Consider the following 19,344-nt stretch of genomic DNA (forward strand, 5'->3'; position numbering starts at 1 on the left):
CCATAACATTCCAAGATAATCGGGCCCTACATCACTCACTCAGGAGCGTGCTCGATGGTAAATGACACGTTTTCCGGCCGTCATTTGTGCTCGGCAGCATTGGACAAATCGGTCAAGGTCGTTCGGACCTGGGCAGATATATTCGTCTTGATTTAGGGTAGGGGGTACTCCGGAAAATAACATGGCTTCGAAGAGTGAATCTCTGAGGGAGGGTTGCCGGTGGGCATCAAAAGCGAGGGCGATCTGCTGCCATTGCGCTGCAGATTGGGTGCAATAGCGACAGTACATTGTGCTCACACACAGAGCTATGTTGGAATTGAACAATTTCCGTAGGAACTATGCTTCGATGCCGGCTCAATGATCGAGGATCATATCCAGTGTTAGAAGCATCGGCGTTGTCGACGCAGAGCAAGCAAAAAGTTCATAAACTCGCGCAAGTGTTGATGATAGGTAGTTCCCGGCAGAACCACTCAACCTGGGCCATATCGAACTCGGTGTAGACAGTTGAACTGTACGGAGGAGCGTGAACCATTAAACGTAGTGGGTAGGGTTAGAGACCGTCCTGAGTCTTGTGACAGAAGGACATTCCATAACTTCCGCAGTCAGTATTACCTACCCATTGATCGCCGCCGTCCATTCTTTCGCCGGCGCTCATCGTAATTACGCGTTTAGGCCCGCGATTGATCTGCGGTGTGGATGTGAGAAAGGATCGGATCCTGATGGGTAGACTATCGCTAGCGAGAACTCCGTACAAATTAATACAACATTCTGATCGGTTGTCAAACGACTGACTCTTCAAGAGCTACTCGTGCTCCCAAGAACTGGACGCTCGGCCGAAAACGAGCCGGGGACGAGAGCCGTGTCCGTCCGGCCAACCCACGTACACAACACCCAGGCTAAGATTCCTTATCGTGTCAGTCTCGCAAATGACATGCATAGACTAACCCAGTTAGGCTATAGGCATGTCTTCGTTTTGGGTGTCTGTTGGTGGGCTGCCAGCTCATTCTTTTGGAACTCGATGATCCTCGATCGCCTCCATCATCCAAATGGTCCATCTGACGTCAATGAAACCAGTCCTCTCCGCCCATCTGATGCACTGCGCACCCTTGGCTGTGAGCGCTGGCCGCTGCGACCGATGATTCGATCGTGGGGGGCGTATTTCAAATTCCACACGATTTCTGCAAATACAGTGCGGAAAAAGCTCGGCACGCGCCGTGGCAAAAGGCCAAGATACGCTAGCGTTTTAGTGCGCATCAGGGTTGCAATTGATTTGATAGCCAAGGCGTCCAAGGGCGGGATGAGCATGTTATTGGTCATTTTTATTACCAGGGAGCAGCCTGACCAGTCACATTTCTCGAAGGCTCCATCTCGGAGCCGGCGTTATTTCATTCCGAACCTGGCGGGCTCCCGCAAAGGGGGTCTGCCCTTGTCTCCTCGTCGTATTTCCCTCTGGTGCGCAAAAATGGGCGTGGCCAGTCCAGCTCAGCGTCTCATCCGCGCGGTGTCACGGCGAATCGTGGGAGAGATTTCGGGCAACTGGGGGGTTATCATCGTCATCATCCTCTGCGTAGACGGCCCAACCCAGCGTACCATGTGATGAGCTGCGAGCGTGGCCACGGTGCATGGTCTCTGCGTCGCTTACGCGATTGGGTTAGTGCTGGGTGCGCGCAAAAAAGTGCAAAACCACCGTTGGGCAGTCCAAGTGTGCAAAGAGGGGCCGCTTAACCGCAGATGGCGCTCAAAGGCTCAGCCGGAGCCACTCAGCTCCGCCTGGTCAGAGCACCCAATACAAATGCCCCATCGTCCGCTCTTCTGCTCGCCCAGCCCTTCTCTTCTCTGCCTCCTCTCGTTGGCTGCTGCGCTGCCACTTCTTCCAATCCCAATCGGTCTCCCCTTGCGCCGCATCCAATCCCAAAAGTGACTTTTTGCCAGTCCTCCTATCATCCTTTCTTGTCCTCCTTTTCTCCTCCGCCCACTCTAAGGAGTTGACCTCCTGCAATCCAATCATCAAACCGCCATTGCGGCCAATCATCAACCACTCCCTCCAGCTGGCCAGGGCAGATTGGCATAACCTAAGGATCAGCAAATCCTAGTTCAGGTACGCACGGTACATTTTTTTCCCCAGTAAGACACCAAAACACCATCATCATACATCATGATGCGAGTCCGTGTGGATTGCGATCTATTTTTTTTTTCTCTACCGACATTGTTCCCGTTTCTCCTCCAATCCATGCACACCACAGCTAGTCATACCATGGGCGGCGCCATCGCAGTTTCAGGGAGAGGATCTTCGATGATCCTCTTCTGAAATGATGGATGCTGCGGGAACAAAAACATTCATCTCGATGGGTACCGATCCATTCAGCCTTCTCGGAGCGGGCGGTTTGGGCACGGTCGCAAGCGCGACTTGCGCACTGGGTGCCAATGGGCGGCCGGAGCGCCGAGGGGGCTGTGATCCGGTGACGCCATTGCCCGCTTGGATCGAGTGCTGACTCAGCATCGGACTGCTGAGTCAGCACCACTGCCCCTCCCCCAAAACAATCGCAGCCCATGGTCGTGACGCGTTGTGGTCTTCCTCCTATCACACCTCTCGCGGCCTTATCCACTCGTGCCATCCGATTTGGGTTGACGGAGCTTGTCCACAGGTTCGTGATCTAACACGGGCCACAGGTTTCGGAACAGAAAGCGAGTCAACAAGGGGACAGAAAAATCCCCGTTCGTCCCCCAATCAGGTCACCCCAAAATCCCTCGCGTCTCCCGTGACGGCGCGATCGATCATCCCGGCTTGATTCCAGGTTGCCTGCATCCGAAGCCAAGCGCTGGATCGGGCCTCCACGCGATAGAGCTAGGCGCGTCTCTTGCTCTACGACCGCCAGTTGTCGTCGCATTGCCGTTGCGACAGCTGCAACGTTTTGACATTGTTTTCCCCCAACTCCCCCGTCCAAGCTCCGTTGGCGCCCAAACGCGGAACAGCAAGGTGTGTACATTGTTTACATTGCTTCCGATGCCAACTCATCCATCACGCCCCTCCCTCCACCCCCAACACTAGCCGTCTAGCGCGCTGCAATACCTTCCCCACTGCATCTGCACAACGTCTCTCAACGCGGCGGCCCGTTGGTGGACACGGCGGACTGACGACAACATACAGGACAAGGTTCTATAATCGCCTGCAGCCCAATCGCCCGGGGTTCGCGTGCCACCCCGAGTTTAACAATCAGTGTTCCAGCAAGCGGTGACGCTCTTTCCCGCCCCGTCTCTGAAGTTGCGCGGCTCATTGTCGCGTCTGTTAGTATCCTCGGGCTTTCCCGGCCACCAGGCCTATTAGCGGCGCGCGTCGCGCTCCGACGAAAGGCGTCGGCCCCGTCAACTGGATCATGGAATACCCCCCACAATATCAACAGCCACACGGGCAACAACATCCACACATGGCGACTCCCTATCAGAATGCCGCGCAGAATGCCGGCTCCATGACCTCGCCGACGAATCCCCAGCCGCACATGTCGCAAGGGCACGCCAACCACCAAGCCTCGCAACTAATGCCGCAGGGCCATTACCAGCAGCCCCAGAATGCGCACCAGCCGATGAATTTCGCCCAGCCTTACGGTGTCGCAACGACCATGCAACCACAATATGGCATTTCTCCGACCCAAGCGGCTGCCATGGCCACGGCGGCCGCGTCCGGTCAGTTCTATCCGACCATGCATCAGGATTCAATGGGGCAGATGGGCCAAGGTGCTCGGGGATCGCCGCGCATGGCAGGTGTCCAGGTCAAGAATGATCGTCATCCGCGCTCTCCAACCCAAGTGTCGGGACAGATGCCGTCCATGCAGTCGCAAGTCCAGATGCCGCAGAATTCACAGCTGCAGCAACCGCGTCGCATGAGTCAGCACGTGGCAAGCCCGCACGTCCCCAACGCGCAGCCGGTGGTGAACCACGTGGGCCGCCCAGGGGTGCCGTCGGCAATGCCTCCACCACCGCAGGGGACCGTCCCTCAGGCCCAACCGACGGAAGGTGTGGCGAGTGGTGGGCAGGAGGAGTCCCCGCTGTACGTCAATGCCAAGCAATTCCACCGGATTCTCAAGCGTCGTGTGGCTCGGCAGAAGCTGGAGGAGCAGCTGCGGTTGACCTCAAAGGGTCGGAAGCCATACTTGCACGAGTCGCGTCATAACCACGCCATGCGACGACCCCGTGGGCCAGGAGGTCGATTCTTGACCGCAGATGAAGTGGCGGCGATGGAGAGGAAAAAGGCCGAGGAGGCCAAACAGCAGGAAATGCAGGCAGCAGGCGGGGACGGTGCGGCTAATGAAACAGCCGGTGAGAGCAACTCATCGGGACAGAAACGGAAGTCTGGCGCTGACGAAGACCCCGATCAGCCCCCAAAGAAGGCCAAGACGGAAACAAATGAGGGAGGTGAGGTGACCACCAAAGCAGAACCTTCGCAAGAGGGTTGAAACTGTTTCACAGACTCTGATGACTATGATGCGCACCGATTTCCATGATACCCTCATGTGGCTGCATTTGTTGTTCCATGTCTTTTTAATGGATTTGTTCTTTGATGACTCGATCAGGTTTTCTTTGATTACTTGTTTTTAACCTTCCCCCCTTTTCTTGCTAAGCAGGCTGTGTAGGTATTATTGTGATTGTGTTTTTTTTTTTTGCCCTTTTTTGATGTCCTTGATGACCTGTTTATACGGATGTCCTTGGGAGACGGTGCGTTCAGGATGTGTTGCCTTGTATTTTGCTGATCGAACATGACCCTCAGTTGCCTGTATGAACTTGGATGCCGTCCAGGGTTTTCATCTCATGCAGGATCAGTTTGCACAGCAGTCTTGATGTATATTGGGCTTCGGGTTGGGATTAGAAAATATCCATCACTGGTAGTTACAGATTGGGAATGTCAAGGAATCGCCGTAACGTTTCAACTCAATTCTCAGGGCACGCTGTGTAGTCTTTTTCTAGCTGGAGGTGTTCTTTTTTTCCACCTCAATCCGTTAGACGCCAGTTGGCTTTAGAAAATGGGAATATCGGGCCGATGAGATCAGAGCAGCCCGATGCGATGCCTCAAATCCAAGGCGTCGAAACCATGATTCGGCGAATCAACCGTTCACTGGTCTCTTTTACCGCTTTCGGAAAAGCGCGGCTCGGCGGTGACGGCAGCTGGGAACCCATTCCAGGTCCCCGTCCTCTGCTCTCCAGCTTCATCGCTCCGCAGTCGCTTCTGTCCAGCGCCTTGCACGCGCATTTCTTCTGTTGCGCTCGATTGCGCACTGTTCTACTTCATTCATTCATCTTCTGGGCTTCTCGTAGGTCGCCTACCCTTCTCGTCTCTTCTTATTTCCCTCACCTGCTTGCCCTGCCTCTCTCTTGTTCGATTCGCTATTCCCCATTCCCCCAGTTTCTTCGTTGCCTTCATTCGAATCCCTTTGTCGTCTTTGACTTCCCTGCTTCGTTATTTTTATTGTGCCCTTTGACCATTGTTCCCCGCATCTCGCTTCGTCTGTCGCAGGCGCCGGATGCCCCGGATTCCAGCCAGCTCAGTCATGGCCCATCGGGCCAGACTCCTCGCTTGTTCTCTCATCCCCGTCTGTCCCCTCAGTTGGGACAGTGTGCCTACCGAGGTGTCCTCCGCAAGATGATTTGGTCGGCCATGGACCGTCCTTGGTCCAGCCGGATTCAATATCCACGATAGGCAGCCCAGGCGCTTGCCCCTCAAACTGCCCACTTGTCCTGACTTTCCTTTCTACCTCCTCACCTAGACTTATTTACCCACCCATCTTATCTAGTTTCTGATCTTATCTAATGCTCACGGTTGTGGTTCTCAGCGTTGATCGGTCCCTTCCTTCGATTGATGCCGTCCGATTGACCGGTGATCGAGATCGATGAGCTCCGACTGCATCGCAGCCTTGAAGAGACCCCAGCGATAGCTTTACGGGAAACCATCGCGCGCGGGAATCTCGGGAATTCGACGGATCAGACCTCAAAGATGGATCCCTACAATGGGTATGGCTCACCCGATCGGGCTCACAATGGTGACCCGTACTCGACTCGAGCCACGGGCGACTCGTATCGCCGGCGATCTCCTGGTATGCTTGTCCCGAATGACGTCCGTATGGCTTTGTTCTAATGCTCCATTGGAACGTTCAGCATCGCAAGATCGCAGACGTCCCGTCGGCGGCCGTGGCCGTTCTCGTTCTCCCCCTTTGATTGATCGATATGAGCCCGGGGATCGCGTTCGGTCCCGTGATGACTATTACGGACCTGGCCGGGATTACGCGCGAGACCGTGATGAGCGACGACGTCCCCCTTCGCCAGCCGCCCACATTGACCGGTATGTGCCTGGTCAAGATCCCGTCAAACGGCCTATCCCGACAAACCCCCTGCCTAACCCTCTAACTCTCGATTTCCAAGTTGGGTTCAATTGGTTTGCGGAGTGGTGGCGCGCTGAACAAGCGATCAAAGAAGAAAAGGAAAGGCAAAAACACGGCGGTCGCAGGCCGACAGATCGTGTCAAGGGGGAGCGAGAAGCTAGAGAGGATCGTGACCGGGAACGGGCCCTGATTCAAGCGGATTATGATGCCTACAAGGTGGAGCTGCAAATGAAGATGGCACGACAATTCGTGCAACAACATCGAAACGAAGAATGGTTCAAAGAACGCTACGTTCCAGAAGTCCGAGATCCCCTGAGGCGTCGTTTGATGGACTTCCGACTCGGAGCGTATGAGCGATGGAAGCAGGATATTGATGCAGGAGTTTTCGATGAATTTACATTGGAAGGAATCTACAAGAGTGAGAGCGATGGTGCTGGCGGTATCATCGAGAAAGAGGAAGGTGAAACCACGGCTGTGGGGGAAACTCAGAGCGTTCAAGATTTGTTGCCAGCCCGAGGTGCTGATCTGCGTGATGAAGCACTTTCACAACCGGCCCTGTTGATCAAGACGTTAGCGCCGAACGTTAGCCGTGAGAAGGTTGAAGAGTTTTGCAAAGAGCACCTTGGTGAACAGGATGGAGGCTTCAAATGGCTTAGTCTCAGCGACCCCAATCCATCGAAGAAGTTTCATCGGATGGGCTGGATTATGCTTCATCCTGCCGCCCAGCAGCCTTCTCTGATTGAAAGAGGAGATGGTCGAGAACAGGAGGCTGAGATGGCAGATGTCGATACCGCTCAACAGGCGTCTGCTGAATCAACTGCCCAGAAAGCGCTCGAGGCTGTCAATGACAAGACGATACACGATCCCGTTCATGGCGACTTCGTTTGTCATGTCGGCATCCATGTGCCTCCGGCTCAGCCACGGAAGAAGGCCCTCTGGGATCTGTTCTCTGCTCCGGAACGGATTGAGCGTGACCTCGAACTGGCACGGCGGCTTGTTGCAAAGCTGGATGCGGAACTCGGCCACGACGCTGATGGGTATTCCAAAATCGATGCACGTGTGGAGGAACTCCGTTCGATGGGGTTGCTGCGACCTCCGGTTACGGCGCCCCCTCGTGTTCGGAAAGACTCCGATGCGGGCATCAGCAATGACGGTGAGCGAGAGGAAGGCGCTGAGTCGGAGCGAATGGATGAGGACGAGGTGGATGACGAGGAACTACTGGCAAAGAAGAAGAAGCTGGACTTGATGGTGGAATATCTCCGTCGAGTGTACAATTTCTGCTTCTTCTGCGTGTTTGAAAGCGATTCGGTCCACGAACTGGTCCGCAAGTGCCCGGGCGGCCATCTCCGCCGGCCACGGTCTGGCCTCAGTAAGCAGGCCAAAGAAGTGGCCAAGGCGAGCGCGCTCGGCCAACCATTCCCTGTCAAGAAGCGAGAGCCGAGCGAAGAAGGCGAGGAAGGCAGCTCTCCGGCGGCTGAAAAACGCCCACAGCGACTGACCAAAGCCGAGCAACAATTGCAGCGCGCCTACAACTGGGTCCGGACCTTCGAGGATAAGATCCTTCAAGTTCTGGAGCCGGAAAATGCGGACCTTCGAAAGCTTGGCGGCAAGCCTGTGGACGAGGCTCTGGAGGAAGAGCTGTCCAAGTACGTCAAGCAGGAAGACGAGGCCCGGTTTCGCTGCAAAGTGCCTGAGTGCACGAAGTTGTTCAAAGCCGACCACTACTGGCGAAAACACGTTGAGAAACGTCACACTGAATGGTTCGAAAAGATCAAGTCAGAGGTGCGTTGCTTCAAAGATCGGATTGCATTGTTTTTCCTCTGCTAACTTTGTGCGCAGCTGGCTCTGGTCAATGAATATGTCTTGGATCCAGCGCATATCGCGCCCTCGCGATCAGATGCGAGCAGCAATGGCCATTTCCCTGTTGCTCCCGGACATGGACCGGCGGGCACACCGAGAGGGTTCAATTTGGCCAACATGTCGTACCTCAACAACGGGGTTCCGGGCCAATTCCATGGTGTTCCTGGCGGCCAGATGCCCGGGTATATGGGCGTTGGCCAATCCGGCTGGAACCATGGCGGTGTCGTGTCGGGAGACAGCACTGGCCTGCACTCGGCTGGCGCCGTTCGACGGACCGGTGGGCGATACAGTCACCGGTCAGGACCCTACGATCGCCGCAGTGGGAATCGACACGGCGGAACAGGCAACGGCCGTCTGAGCCCTGTCCGGGGTATGTCTGGCATGTTTGGACCGAACGGTCGTCTACCCGGCCAGGGCGCCGCTTATCCTCCCGGAGCGGGCGGCGCTGCCGGTGGTGGAAACTTCCCAGACGCCATGGGAGGAGGCAGTGGCCAGCAAGCGATGGGCCCGCGCGAAGCGGTCCAGGGCCGCAGTCTGAAGAGTTATGAGGATTTGGATGCTGTCGGTGGAGCCGGGAGTGGGGAGTTGAACTATTGATTGCTTCTTTTCTACATCTTTCAAGGTCTTGAGCATCTTGCGTTATTATCCGGGCGATTTATTTTTTTTTTTTTTTTCTTGGATCCGGATGCATGGAGTGGTTGAAGGGAACTGGAGTGTATTATTACAACATCATAGGATGCAACGTTTAGGATACAATAGCAATTGCTCATGCTCTTCATCCCAGTGATCAGGCTTTCCCGATCGTAGTCAAGGCATCTGCACCACTACTTTATCCGCACCATCCCTCCATTGAGCTCCCATCTTCTTAATCCGGCGCTCTGTGGCGAGGAAGAGGACAATATACATGTGCGGCACGATTTCTCCCCAGCAGTAAACCTTACATGAAAGACGGTAATGGCGACAGTTATCATCACCATTTTTAGGACCAGATGGTGAAGATCCATCATCATCATCATCAGACTCCAGGATACACCACGTGCCCCATCCCGCACGATTCCCCGTGATAAATGCTACGAGAAAAGACCAGAAGCGACGGAATAAGGACATGGGCCAATGATTAGGTCCCTGCCTATTCTTCTCGTCGGCATCAAGGCCAGGGTCGGGATCAGTCACGGCAAACTTGAGAAGCCAATAGCCTCGTTCCAGCGAGGCCGGTGCACGGGTTTGTCCGAGAGGCTGGTATCGTTTTTCTAGGTTCATGCGTTCCGCAAGTGCCTTGAGAGTTGGGGTGATGTGGGTTTGAAACTTCTGGTCGGAGACTTTTGGGGAGTCGGGGTGGATTTCTAGGGGTAGTTTGTCAAGGGTGATGGCATCGGCTGCTTGGAGAAGGGAAGTAGTAGTGTGTTTGGAACGGTGTGGCTTGGAGGTTCGGTTTTGAAGAACAATCTCTGTCGTCTGTGGTGGTGATTTCTTGTCTGAATGGGTGGGCTGTGCGGAATCCGGAGCTGCATTGTGGTTCTGAGATGAATCATCCGCACTGCCCTCTTCTCGCCGGCTCAATTGAGTCAGCTGTTGATTCCCTGACGTCGTCACGGCTGACTGCGGTTGAGAGTCCGGGATGACGCTCACGGGTGAATCAAGCGAAGCATCCGAGCAATGACGATGCCGAGGTGCCACAGCCGCAGCTCCCGACTCGGCGGCGGCCGGTACTGACACCGGCACCGGTATGGGAGACGACTGGCCCTTTTGCTCCCCCGTACAAATCCCCGGGGCGGTGATGGGCCCGTTGTCGGCCTTTGCCGACAAGCAGGCCGACTGCGAAAGCTCCACTACGTCACCACTCGCCGGGCACTCGCGGATCACGCCAATATCCACACCGCCGGGCACTGACGCGGATGACGACACCAGAGAATCTCCCGCACAGCTGCCTTCCGGCCCATGGTGATTCTCTGCCGGGTAGATCGGTTGTCTGGACACGACATCAAAGTTGAGGATTGCCGCAACCTGGGCACGGTACTTGGCGTCATCCCTTGCGCCGCTGGGTGCCGCAATGTGGACGAGAATCTCGGAATCGTGCATGGGACCTTCTGCCTGGCAAAGACGGCATCATAGTGTACGGTTCACCATGCTGTTAATGTGGAACATTGCTTGAACGATGACCACAATCCCGGCGTTTACATTCATTGAATTGATATCACGTGACTACAATTGGGTTTACAACAGTTGCCGTTTAGTTTAGATTCGAAGGGTGTGGGCCAAAGGGCCAAATGGTCTCTGTGGCCAATCATGGTTGACTCATACCTCTTGGCACTAAACCGGGATAAGAAGGGGTGTCCGTGCCCTGCGGCTCACTCGCTACCAGAGTTGCAGCGGCGGCCCGTTCGAGCATTCCAACAGTAACCCTTGACGGCTTAGGCCACGCGGATAAAACGAAGACTGTCTCCACGGAGAAGACAAGACTTTGTCGAAAGACAATCCGATGTCTTCTGCCGACGGGGATTGGGTAAAAGCAAGGTTGGCCAGGTCCAGTTTTTGGTCGAAAAGCATCCCCATTTGTCCAGACAACTGCCCGGTATATCAATGTCATATGAGTCTTTGACGATGCCGTCTTCCCTGGCTCTTCTTCGCCTCCTCCAGATCATCAGTTTGAAACCGAGATTAAGCGGTTAATCAAGTGAGGCTTAAGCCTTGAGGCTTGCGCCAACCCCGCCAAGGCGAGAGGCGCACGCATCCCGGCTAGAGAATCAATTTCTCTCGGTGCCGTCCTAACCCAGTCTAGTATGAGCTTAACTTTATTGGGAAAACTTTCAAACTTAATCGGCCCTCAGTTAACTCCGTCTTAAAGTCGATTGGAGCCCTAAGCCCAAAACTGACAATGCCAAATGACTGGTCTTGCCATCGCAAAATGAAGTCGAGAATCCATCGACTGTTAAAACCAGGTCCATAATTATTTGCAGATCAGAGACACCTTTTTTCATACCCATGCCCGGCGGTTTGTCCCTACTAGCACCGCACACCACCTGAGTAACTCTCATCTGTACCGGGCCGTCCGCTGAAGCCGCCCGGCGCAACAGTCCGCCGAACCGATCGGTACTCGAGAGAACCGGCATGGGATCAGGACCGCATTTTGTGCAAGTCTCGCAGTGAACTACTCGATCACATTCAGACAGATCAGGCGATTCGAAAGGAAATACGGCGATTCCCGACATTCCCATATCGTTTTCATTTGCCACTCCTCTTTCCGGTCCTTGAACAATTTGGGGCGGGTTAATCGTTGCGGTGTTGAATCATGTCGTCTGGGGGCCAGAATCCGCAGGGCGGAGGTGCTAATGCGCCCGGTAGGAGTTCACTTTGCGATCCTGGAGAGAAGTTGGACGATTTGAGCTGACGGGCGATGTGGATGATTTCAGGCCAATATGCTCCCGATCTAAGTAAATTCAACTTTGGATTTCTCAAGTTATTGAGCACACAAAGGGTCACCAAAGGTTGGTGCGATCGCGCAACATTCTTCTGAATCTGAGCATCCCGCTAATGCGACCTAGATGGCCAACCGGCAAAACGCAGAGGTCCCAAGCCGGACTCCAAGCCGGCGCTTACTCGGCGACAGGAGCTTAACCGGCAAGCACAAAGGTACGATGGTCAGCATCCATCAACGTCTTGAGCAAGTGTTAATCTCAACATCAGAACACATCGGGAGCGGAAGGAGCAATATATTCGAATGCTAGAGTTTGAAGTATCTCGTTTGCGAGAGGTGTACACCGCCGACATCACAGAGAAGAACCGAGAGCTGGACCAGCAGCGAGGTTATATCGCGAGCCTGCAGGACGAGAATGCACTCCTGAGATCGATTCTGCAGGACCATGGCATCCCATTCGAGGCAGAACTCGAGCGCCGACGGTTTGAGCGACAACTAGGTCCCGTGCCGGCGGCACCACCGTCGCAAACTACAGGGAGCACCACGGGTTCGCAGTCGGCGGGCTTCCATGGCTCCACTATGGGATTTTCAGCGTCGCCTTCGTCAACCTTTACGCCTCCAACCCCTCTCAGTAACCCACCACCACCACCGGGACCGGCTCCCGGACAACAGCAGCAATTCCATTCCCCAAGTCCTACCTCTCCTTATGCGCAAAATGTTCCAAGTCACACCGACGACCGGAATGAAATTAGTCCTCTTCCCGGCATCTTTGAGGAGGATCCCCATCTTCAAGTTGACTTTATCCTAGCGTACGTTCTCCTTCATTTCTCAACGGAAAAGAATTCATCAACTGACAATGCATCCAGCCTCGAAGAACCCTGCCGCGACCACACCGAAATGCTCGCCCGCTGGTCCGTCGAGGACGTCGAGAAGCAATCCTTCTTCTCCGGCCACGCGCTAATGGCTTCATGTCCACCCCCAAGCCACCTCAACAACCAACCCCCGACAAATCAATACCCGCACCAAACCTACGATCTCCCCACCGCCAATCTTGAGAAACTTCTCAACCTCAGCCGTCAGCTCATCACCGACGGACAAGTCACCCCCATCATGGCGCTGCAGAGCCTGAAAAACCATGAACTCTATCATACACTGACACGCGAGGACATCAAGACGATCATCGACACACTCCACGCCAAGGTACGCTGTTACGGCTTCGGCGCCGTCATCGAGGACTTTGAGCTGCGAGATTGTCTGGAGAGTGTGCTGAGCTCGAAACTCGATCGGACACGTGGGGTGCCTGTACCGTCGGCGGCGCAGCACCACGTTGGGGATGATGCATTGTTTGCATGATACGATATTGACTCGTTTTATTCCCGTTCAGTGACATTCATTAAGGCGTTATTATGATCGTGTAAATTACTTAGACATCGTTGCTTCTCCATTTATTTCAGGACCGAATCTCTTCTTTTTTTTTTTTTTTCTCTTTTTTTTTTTATTACCATTCATCATCTGGGGACAAAGCATAACTAACATCACAGCTCATCGCTGGAAAGTTTTAATTTACTCTTCTTCCTCCTTCTCGCCCTCCTCCGTATTCTCCTCTTCCTCAAACGTATTCGGCGGCACGCTGTACAGCCGAATGACCGGCTTGTTCGGGTCCTTGACCAGAACGTACTTCTTGATCTTATCCGCAGACTCTTCTTCGCCGCCCTCTTCCTCGTCGTCGTCCATGCTGCGGATCAAGTCGACGATGGTGCGGACGATACCCCATCCGTTGGCGAGGTTGAGGTTCATCTGCGCGGCGAACTCGCGCGGCTTGTAGCCTACGACGCCCAGGATGACATGCGAGGTCGCCGACTTGGGATTGGCGCGCGACACGAAGCCGAGCTTCATGGCGTCCGCCTTGGCGAGGATCGCCTGCGTCGTCCATCGCGCCAGCTTGCAGCTGTTGTTCTTCATTTCGGTGGCGACCACAGCACCGCGCTGCGATGCCAGCTTGGTGCGCCAGTCGAGAGCGCCACCGGCGCCTTGAGCCTTGTGGTCAAACTCATTCAAGGCCTTGATGATGATCTGCTGGGTCTCGTTCGTGCTGCTCTTCAGCACCGCGTCGACCTCAGTTCGGACGAGCAGGTTGAGCGGCTCCTCGTCCTTCTCCAGCGATAGATCAAACTTGCGGTACTTGTACGCCTTGGATGCCAGCGGCTCCGACTCTTCCGAGGCGTTGTAGAACGGGTTGGGATGAGCAAACTCAACCTTATCCTTGCCCTCGACAACAGTCTGGAGAGCAAAGTTGTGGTTGATCACTGTGGCCTCCAGGGCCAGCGCGCTCGGCGTGTTGATCGAGTCTTGCTTGCCACCAGACTCCGACACCTCCAGCGGCGCATCGGCCGCATTTTCGTTGACAGTGACCAGATCAATCGACGACCCCTCGCGCTTGTCAAAGTAGATCTTGTCGCCGTGCTTGATGATAACAATATCCCACGAATAGACACTGCGAGGAGCGCACATGAGCATCGACAGAATATCTGCCGTGGCGAAAACGGTGGCCTCATTCTTTTCCGCGAATTCTTGAATGACCGGATCTGACGATGTGGTCACATTGTAAGCGGCACGGTCGAGCGACTGCAACTTGCGCTCAGAGCCCTTAACCGGCGCGCGATCGTACGAACGGTCGTAGTAGTAGAGGAAACCATAGCTGTCGACATCCTCTCCCTCGGGAGGCTCCAGATGCAGCTTTGTCAGGCGGTTGAAATCAACCTCCTCCAGCAGCTCCCACTCTGGCCGGATGGTGACAGAGCTGTCCCGGTTCCGCTGCGGCTTCTCGTAGTCCTTCCATCCGAAACGGCGGCCGCGACCAGAGCGAGCAGCGCGCTGATCGTAGAGACGGTCGCCGGCCTGTCCACGACCAGCGCCAACCCTCTGAAAGCCGGCACGACCTCCCCTCTGCAGAGCGCCCCGCTGGCCACGTCCACGGAAAATGGCGCCACCTCCGCGGCCGAACGCACGCGATTTCGTCGAGGCACGGGTATTGTCGACAACGGAGAACGAAGACTCGTCTTCGGCGACCTGGACAGCAAAAAGGCTCGAGGTGCCAGCACCGTACACTTGTTGATCTGCAAGTATTTCGTTAGATATTTGCAAAAAATAAACGATGATTCCAAAGTCAGTACTCACCACGGAAATTGCGGTTATAAGCCTGACGACCGCCACGATCACGATCCTTCTCCGCACTCCAATCTGCCATGCGACCCAGCTTGTCACTCTTGGAGAAGGGCGCATACGGCACCCCATCCAGCGTATTATCGGTGGGGATACCAGGTCCCCATGTGTCCTCCGAGGGGAGTGCTGACACGAGATCAACGAGAGAAGGTGCCATGATGATTCGTGAGCCCAATCTTGCCTGCTGCGAGGATTAGGGCTCTAAAACTTGGAAAAGTGGCGGTTACGAACAGCGCGAACAAAATCCACGGCTCCGGTTCTCGCCTTTTGACGAATTTGCCGTTGTGTGGAAGAAACTCTTGGCAACTCAGTGGGCTCACCGCCTTCCTAGAAGCGATGACATGACTAATCTCGGCACGTGATTTCGAGAAGGAGGGCTTGCGATTCATTGACGGATCTTCACTTCCAGGACAAGCTTCCTCAGAACATTCACGGATTGGTTTGACTTGTATTGCTCCGAAATAGTAGGCTACAACGTCCTGCCTACGTATCGCACGCTGTAATGAAAACTAGCAAGTTTGCTATAGTCTCGAACCAGTCTGTGTACTCGTCTTACGGAGTACCATGAAATGGAAAATCTGATGCCTTCGAAATTCTTGAGGCTCAAATCTCTGAAGATGGGGCGCTACATAAGGCTCAATTGGCAGAATATCTGCACGCGTTGGAGCATGTTACTTTGGATGCCTTTGCTAGAATCATGTTCAGTGAGCCCATCAAAGCTGCGCCCGAAGTATAATCCTGGAAGTCAGGTTCCACACATGGGAAGTGATCCCCAGATTTTCCGCTTCCACTACAGAAGGCGGGCACTTTCTTGTAAGTTACTGTCTAAGAAAGAATGGGTAACTCGAAATCTATGACTGCGAGCTGCGAGTCCAGGATGACGTCACAAAGTGTTACTTTATGCTTCAGCACCTGTATTTTGCACTCTATGGAGTTGTCTACCTTGGTACAACACAATTACAGTACCCATGCTCAGAGAAACCGAACGTCGAATAAACTTACCCGCACGAAGTACCGATACGATACAGTGCCAAACACGTAAGTTTTATAAAAAAAAAAAACCGTTAAGCCATGTCGTTTCTGGCACACCCCCTTTACATGACATAACATATTGGAGACTCGGTCACGCGCATATTAGTCAGCGAGAAGTCCAGCAGCCCGCACGTGACTCCGTTCCAATTGCATGTGCGATGATTCTTAGAAAGAGTCATGACTCAGGGCTAGAATCTTGCCTTGACTCAAGTTATTTGCAGTCTTAATGAGGCCTCGGCTCAATGTGCAGCGCGAGTCACGTCACTGAGACAACCCCTCATGCGCTTTGCCAACAAAGGCGGGGTATGGAGTAGACCGAGAACGATAACGACATCCTAACTCGGTGTGATCACATCCTTATCACACGCCTCGATCAGCTCATTAACCCTCGGTTGCATGGACTCACCTGCGCAATCATGCAGTCTTTCCAGTTCTTATATAACTGGCACTTGGGACGGTTCTCAGTTTCCAAGAGCATGGACCCTGAATTTGGTTATCTACTAGACTATCCGGATGGCTTTAAGCTGGGCTCCGCTAGACAAACCTAACTTTAACCTGTCGAATAAAGATGCGCCTTGTCATCCAGCAGACTGCATCCTCCGCTCACGTTTCCACGTAATGAGGATCCAGAATGTCGGTCTGTCGCAGATAAGTGACCGTTGTCCATTCGGAAGACATGAATGCTTAGACCGGAGAGTTATGAATCATTAAACTGCTGCCATAAATGGTAACAGTAGTGGTTTACCATGGTAGTTATGTGATTGTTGGCTTGGTGCTTGTCCCCGCAATTCTGCAGGTTGGTGCATTCCGCAAACTTGAGGCCAACGGAAGGCAGTAATGCCCAGCGCATTAGCATTCGGCAGTTCGTCAACGGCTGCGTTCGCGCTGGATTGCGGGGATCACCAGTGGTATAAATGTGCATATATGTTATCTCGCCTTGAGTATTTCTGGCTGCCTCTTGCTGCTCCAGCGAACTTGAGCATCCGATCTGAACTTGTCATTTAAGAAAGCTTCTCAGGATAGATCATTCGTTCAGAATGTCTTATTCAGCCCACATTCAGGCGCAACTTGACAAAGGCGCAGTGTTATCCCATGTTTCAAACGTATGCCCACCCGGCACGAAGCTTCATGTCTTGGAGGTTGGGTGGCTTGAGTGCGATGAAGGCTGGGTGGTTCGAGGAGGGAACACCAGTCTGAAGAGCACAGAAAGCCATTCCACAGTAAACAAGCGGCGCGAGTTGCCAATGTACTGCATCCTGATCGAGCACCCGCACGAGGGTCTCATCCTATGGGAAACGGGCTCCGGCAAGGATTATCCAACCGTCTGGGGACCGGAGCTCTCGGATGTCTTTGCTCGAGTTCGCTATGAACCTCGCCATGAGCTGGATGCCGCCATCAGGGCGACGGGGCACAAGCCAGAGGACATCAAAAAGATTATTATTGGCCATCTGCACCTCGACCACGCCGGTGGTCTGGACCTCTTCTATGATCGGAAGGACGTTGAAGTTTGGGTTCATGAGAAGGAGCTGATGAATGCCTTCTGGTCGGTGGCGACTGGCGCCGACGCGGGTGTGTACCTCGAGCATTACTTGAAGCTTAGCTTGTAAGAAGTGCCCTAGAAGCAGCATCAAGCCGCAAACTGACGATGGTGCAGCAATTGGAAGACTTTCAATGATCAAACCTTGGACTTCTGCCAAGGAATTACTCTACATCACTTGCCAGGACACACAGAGGGTAAGCGCTGGATAAACCCATCGGTCAGAAAGCACCGACTAACATCACCTCAGGATTAATCGGTATGCAAGTCAACTTGCCTCAGAGTGGAACGTTCTTTTTCATCAGCGACCATTGCCATGTGATTGAGAATGTAAGCTAATATACTGCTATGGTAACATTCTGTCAACTCCATCATGCTAACAATCCCGCAGTGGCGCGATGGGATTCCCCAAGGCTGGCTAGCAAGAAATCACCCAGATTGGTTCCGGAGTACGCTACGCTTGAAACACCTGGAGCGTACAACAAATGGACGCGTGATACCTGGTCATGACAAGGAAATATTCCTGGCATTGCAGGCCGGGGCACCATATTCGTGAAATGGCATCCGGTGGTGAATCACGTTATTCCTTGATCAGAAGCTACTATGCCGTGTCTCTTATCACGCTCCTTGTTCCAATACATCAGTACTACTCCAACACATAGTATAATATTGAAATAATAACAGCTCTGCAGTACACCTGAAGCTAAAAGTTGGAGTCCTTCGGGGCTTGGTACTCCGCACGTAGCCAAGATCGGATCTTCATCCGCCGACTCCACCGATCCTGGCGATCTCTCCAAAAGCTTGTAAAGTGTAAGCTCGCAATAGGTCACGTGACTGGTAGACAACAATGCGCATCATATCGCAATGTCTCTTCCTCACAAGCAAGGGGCAAGAATCGACGATTGGCGCAAGAAACGAAATATCTATGTCACAAACACTGCCACACCAATGGCGAGCCAGCAAGCATGCTGCTGACCAGGTTCCAAATCGACACCCCAGCCCGACGCGTCCCAAAACCCCGGACGCGCAAGGCTAAATGCCCCTGCACATCGAACCCCCAGGGCCCCTGGAACACGAGGACCCTGCATAATTTGGACGAATGATTCACCTCCAGCGTTGGAGACCCCTGGAATTTCGCTTTAACGACCCCGCGAGGAAACTTGTGTTCAACCTCATCGAGGCGCATGCAGAGAAGGCCAGAAGAAAAAGGGAGAACATCCTCAAGCTGGCCAATATAATATACCAGCTAGACGAAACAATTGTAAAAATGGAAAAAGAAGGCAAATCCGAGGCACAGCTCCTGGGAAAGAAATTTCAGTCTGCCGTTCAGATTTGCATCAAAGGTCTGAAAAGCCCTGATAGCACCACCAACCAGGAAAATCCGCCTCAACAAACAAACCCAGGCAAAGCTCTCACTTAAACGATCAGAGCCCCAGGATTTTCTGTTCCAAGTGCCGGGAATGCTCAGGCTCAAGACATCGACAATCCTGCACTATGTATCACATATCTGTGGGTTAAAAAAGCTGTTCCAGTCACTCAAACATACGCGGTGCAGGGAGCTGAAATGTCTCTTGAGGCACATCCAGAGTAGAAGGAAATCAATGGAGTCCGACTGACTATACGACATAGCTACCCGTTCAGCACATTTTGAGAGTTACCCGAGGGGCGGGCACAAAACGTTTTCTCGGGTCTTGTTATCCTTCTTTGGCGTCGGAACAAGCTAAAAGGAGATTGACAATGTTGCCAGGTTCACAATCGAACTTCGAAATGGACGACTTGGAAATTCGTCGCTTGTTCCTTGCAATCCAATTCGACTTTCACAACGATGGCTTTGCCTCGGTTCCTCAATACGGTGTCAACGAGGATCCGACTCGTATCGACTGAGTAAGGTTGCACATTGACGTCTCAAG

The 19,344-nt window shown here is 53.6% G+C and overlaps 9 protein-coding genes across 9 annotated transcripts; 5 read left to right on the forward strand and 4 right to left on the reverse strand.

The window, feature by feature from the left end:
- Positions 1-1,018: 1,018 nt before the first annotated feature.
- On the forward strand, positions 1,019-1,597 carry VTN49DRAFT_5894 (uncharacterized protein; the record flags this gene model as incomplete). The annotated part of the gene is made up of 1 exon (XM_069414001.1): positions 1,019-1,597. The coding sequence occupies one exon, from the start codon at positions 1,019-1,021 to the stop codon at positions 1,595-1,597; it is 579 nt and encodes a 192-aa protein (XP_069266118.1).
- A 177-nt stretch (positions 1,598-1,774) lies between these two features.
- VTN49DRAFT_5895 (uncharacterized protein) lies at positions 1,775-2,552 on the reverse strand (the record flags this gene model as incomplete). Its single annotated transcript, XM_069414002.1, has 2 exons — positions 1,775-2,072; positions 2,254-2,552. The coding sequence occupies 2 exons, from the start codon at positions 2,550-2,552 to the stop codon at positions 1,775-1,777; spliced, it is 597 nt and encodes a 198-aa protein (XP_069266119.1).
- Positions 2,553-3,425: 873 nt separating this feature from the next.
- Positions 3,426-4,451, forward strand: VTN49DRAFT_5896 (uncharacterized protein; the record flags this gene model as incomplete). Its single annotated transcript, XM_069414003.1, has 1 exon — positions 3,426-4,451. One exon carries the CDS (start codon positions 3,426-3,428, stop codon positions 4,449-4,451), a length of 1,026 nt encoding a protein of 341 aa, XP_069266120.1.
- Positions 4,452-4,458: 7 nt separating this feature from the next.
- Positions 4,459-5,242, reverse strand: VTN49DRAFT_5897 (uncharacterized protein; the record flags this gene model as incomplete). Its single annotated transcript, XM_069414004.1, has 3 exons — positions 4,459-4,532; positions 4,693-4,800; positions 5,122-5,242. The coding sequence occupies 3 exons, from the start codon at positions 5,240-5,242 to the stop codon at positions 4,459-4,461; spliced, it is 303 nt and encodes a 100-aa protein (XP_069266121.1).
- Positions 5,243-5,983: 741 nt separating this feature from the next.
- Positions 5,984-8,825, forward strand: VTN49DRAFT_5898 (uncharacterized protein; the record flags this gene model as incomplete). The annotated part of the gene is made up of 3 exons (XM_069414005.1): positions 5,984-6,083; positions 6,145-8,150; positions 8,208-8,825. The coding sequence occupies 3 exons, from the start codon at positions 5,984-5,986 to the stop codon at positions 8,823-8,825; spliced, it is 2,724 nt and encodes a 907-aa protein (XP_069266122.1).
- A 210-nt stretch (positions 8,826-9,035) lies between these two features.
- On the reverse strand, positions 9,036-10,307 carry VTN49DRAFT_5899 (uncharacterized protein; the record flags this gene model as incomplete). Its single annotated transcript, XM_069414006.1, has 1 exon — positions 9,036-10,307. One exon carries the CDS (start codon positions 10,305-10,307, stop codon positions 9,036-9,038), a length of 1,272 nt encoding a protein of 423 aa, XP_069266123.1.
- Positions 10,308-11,517: 1,210 nt separating this feature from the next.
- VTN49DRAFT_5900 (uncharacterized protein) lies at positions 11,518-12,996 on the forward strand (the record flags this gene model as incomplete). The annotated part of the gene is made up of 5 exons (XM_069414009.1): positions 11,518-11,566; positions 11,639-11,713; positions 11,771-11,858; positions 11,913-12,452; positions 12,510-12,996. 5 exons carry the CDS (start codon positions 11,518-11,520, stop codon positions 12,994-12,996), a joined length of 1,239 nt encoding a protein of 412 aa, XP_069266124.1.
- A 210-nt stretch (positions 12,997-13,206) lies between these two features.
- VTN49DRAFT_5901 (uncharacterized protein) lies at positions 13,207-15,022 on the reverse strand (the record flags this gene model as incomplete). Its single annotated transcript, XM_069414010.1, has 2 exons — positions 13,207-14,759; positions 14,821-15,022. The coding sequence occupies 2 exons, from the start codon at positions 15,020-15,022 to the stop codon at positions 13,207-13,209; spliced, it is 1,755 nt and encodes a 584-aa protein (XP_069266125.1).
- A 1,912-nt stretch (positions 15,023-16,934) lies between these two features.
- VTN49DRAFT_5902 (uncharacterized protein) lies at positions 16,935-17,990 on the forward strand (the record flags this gene model as incomplete). Its single annotated transcript, XM_069414011.1, has 4 exons — positions 16,935-17,500; positions 17,552-17,631; positions 17,685-17,764; positions 17,826-17,990. The coding sequence occupies 4 exons, from the start codon at positions 16,935-16,937 to the stop codon at positions 17,988-17,990; spliced, it is 891 nt and encodes a 296-aa protein (XP_069266126.1).
- Positions 17,991-19,344: the final 1,354 nt, after the last annotated feature.

Source organism: Thermomyces lanuginosus (assembly GCF_041956635.1).
Source record: "Thermomyces lanuginosus strain ATCC 200065 unplaced genomic scaffold VTN49scaffold_36, whole genome shotgun sequence".
In the NCBI taxonomy this organism is placed as follows: domain Eukaryota; kingdom Fungi; phylum Ascomycota; class Eurotiomycetes; order Eurotiales; family Trichocomaceae; genus Thermomyces; species Thermomyces lanuginosus.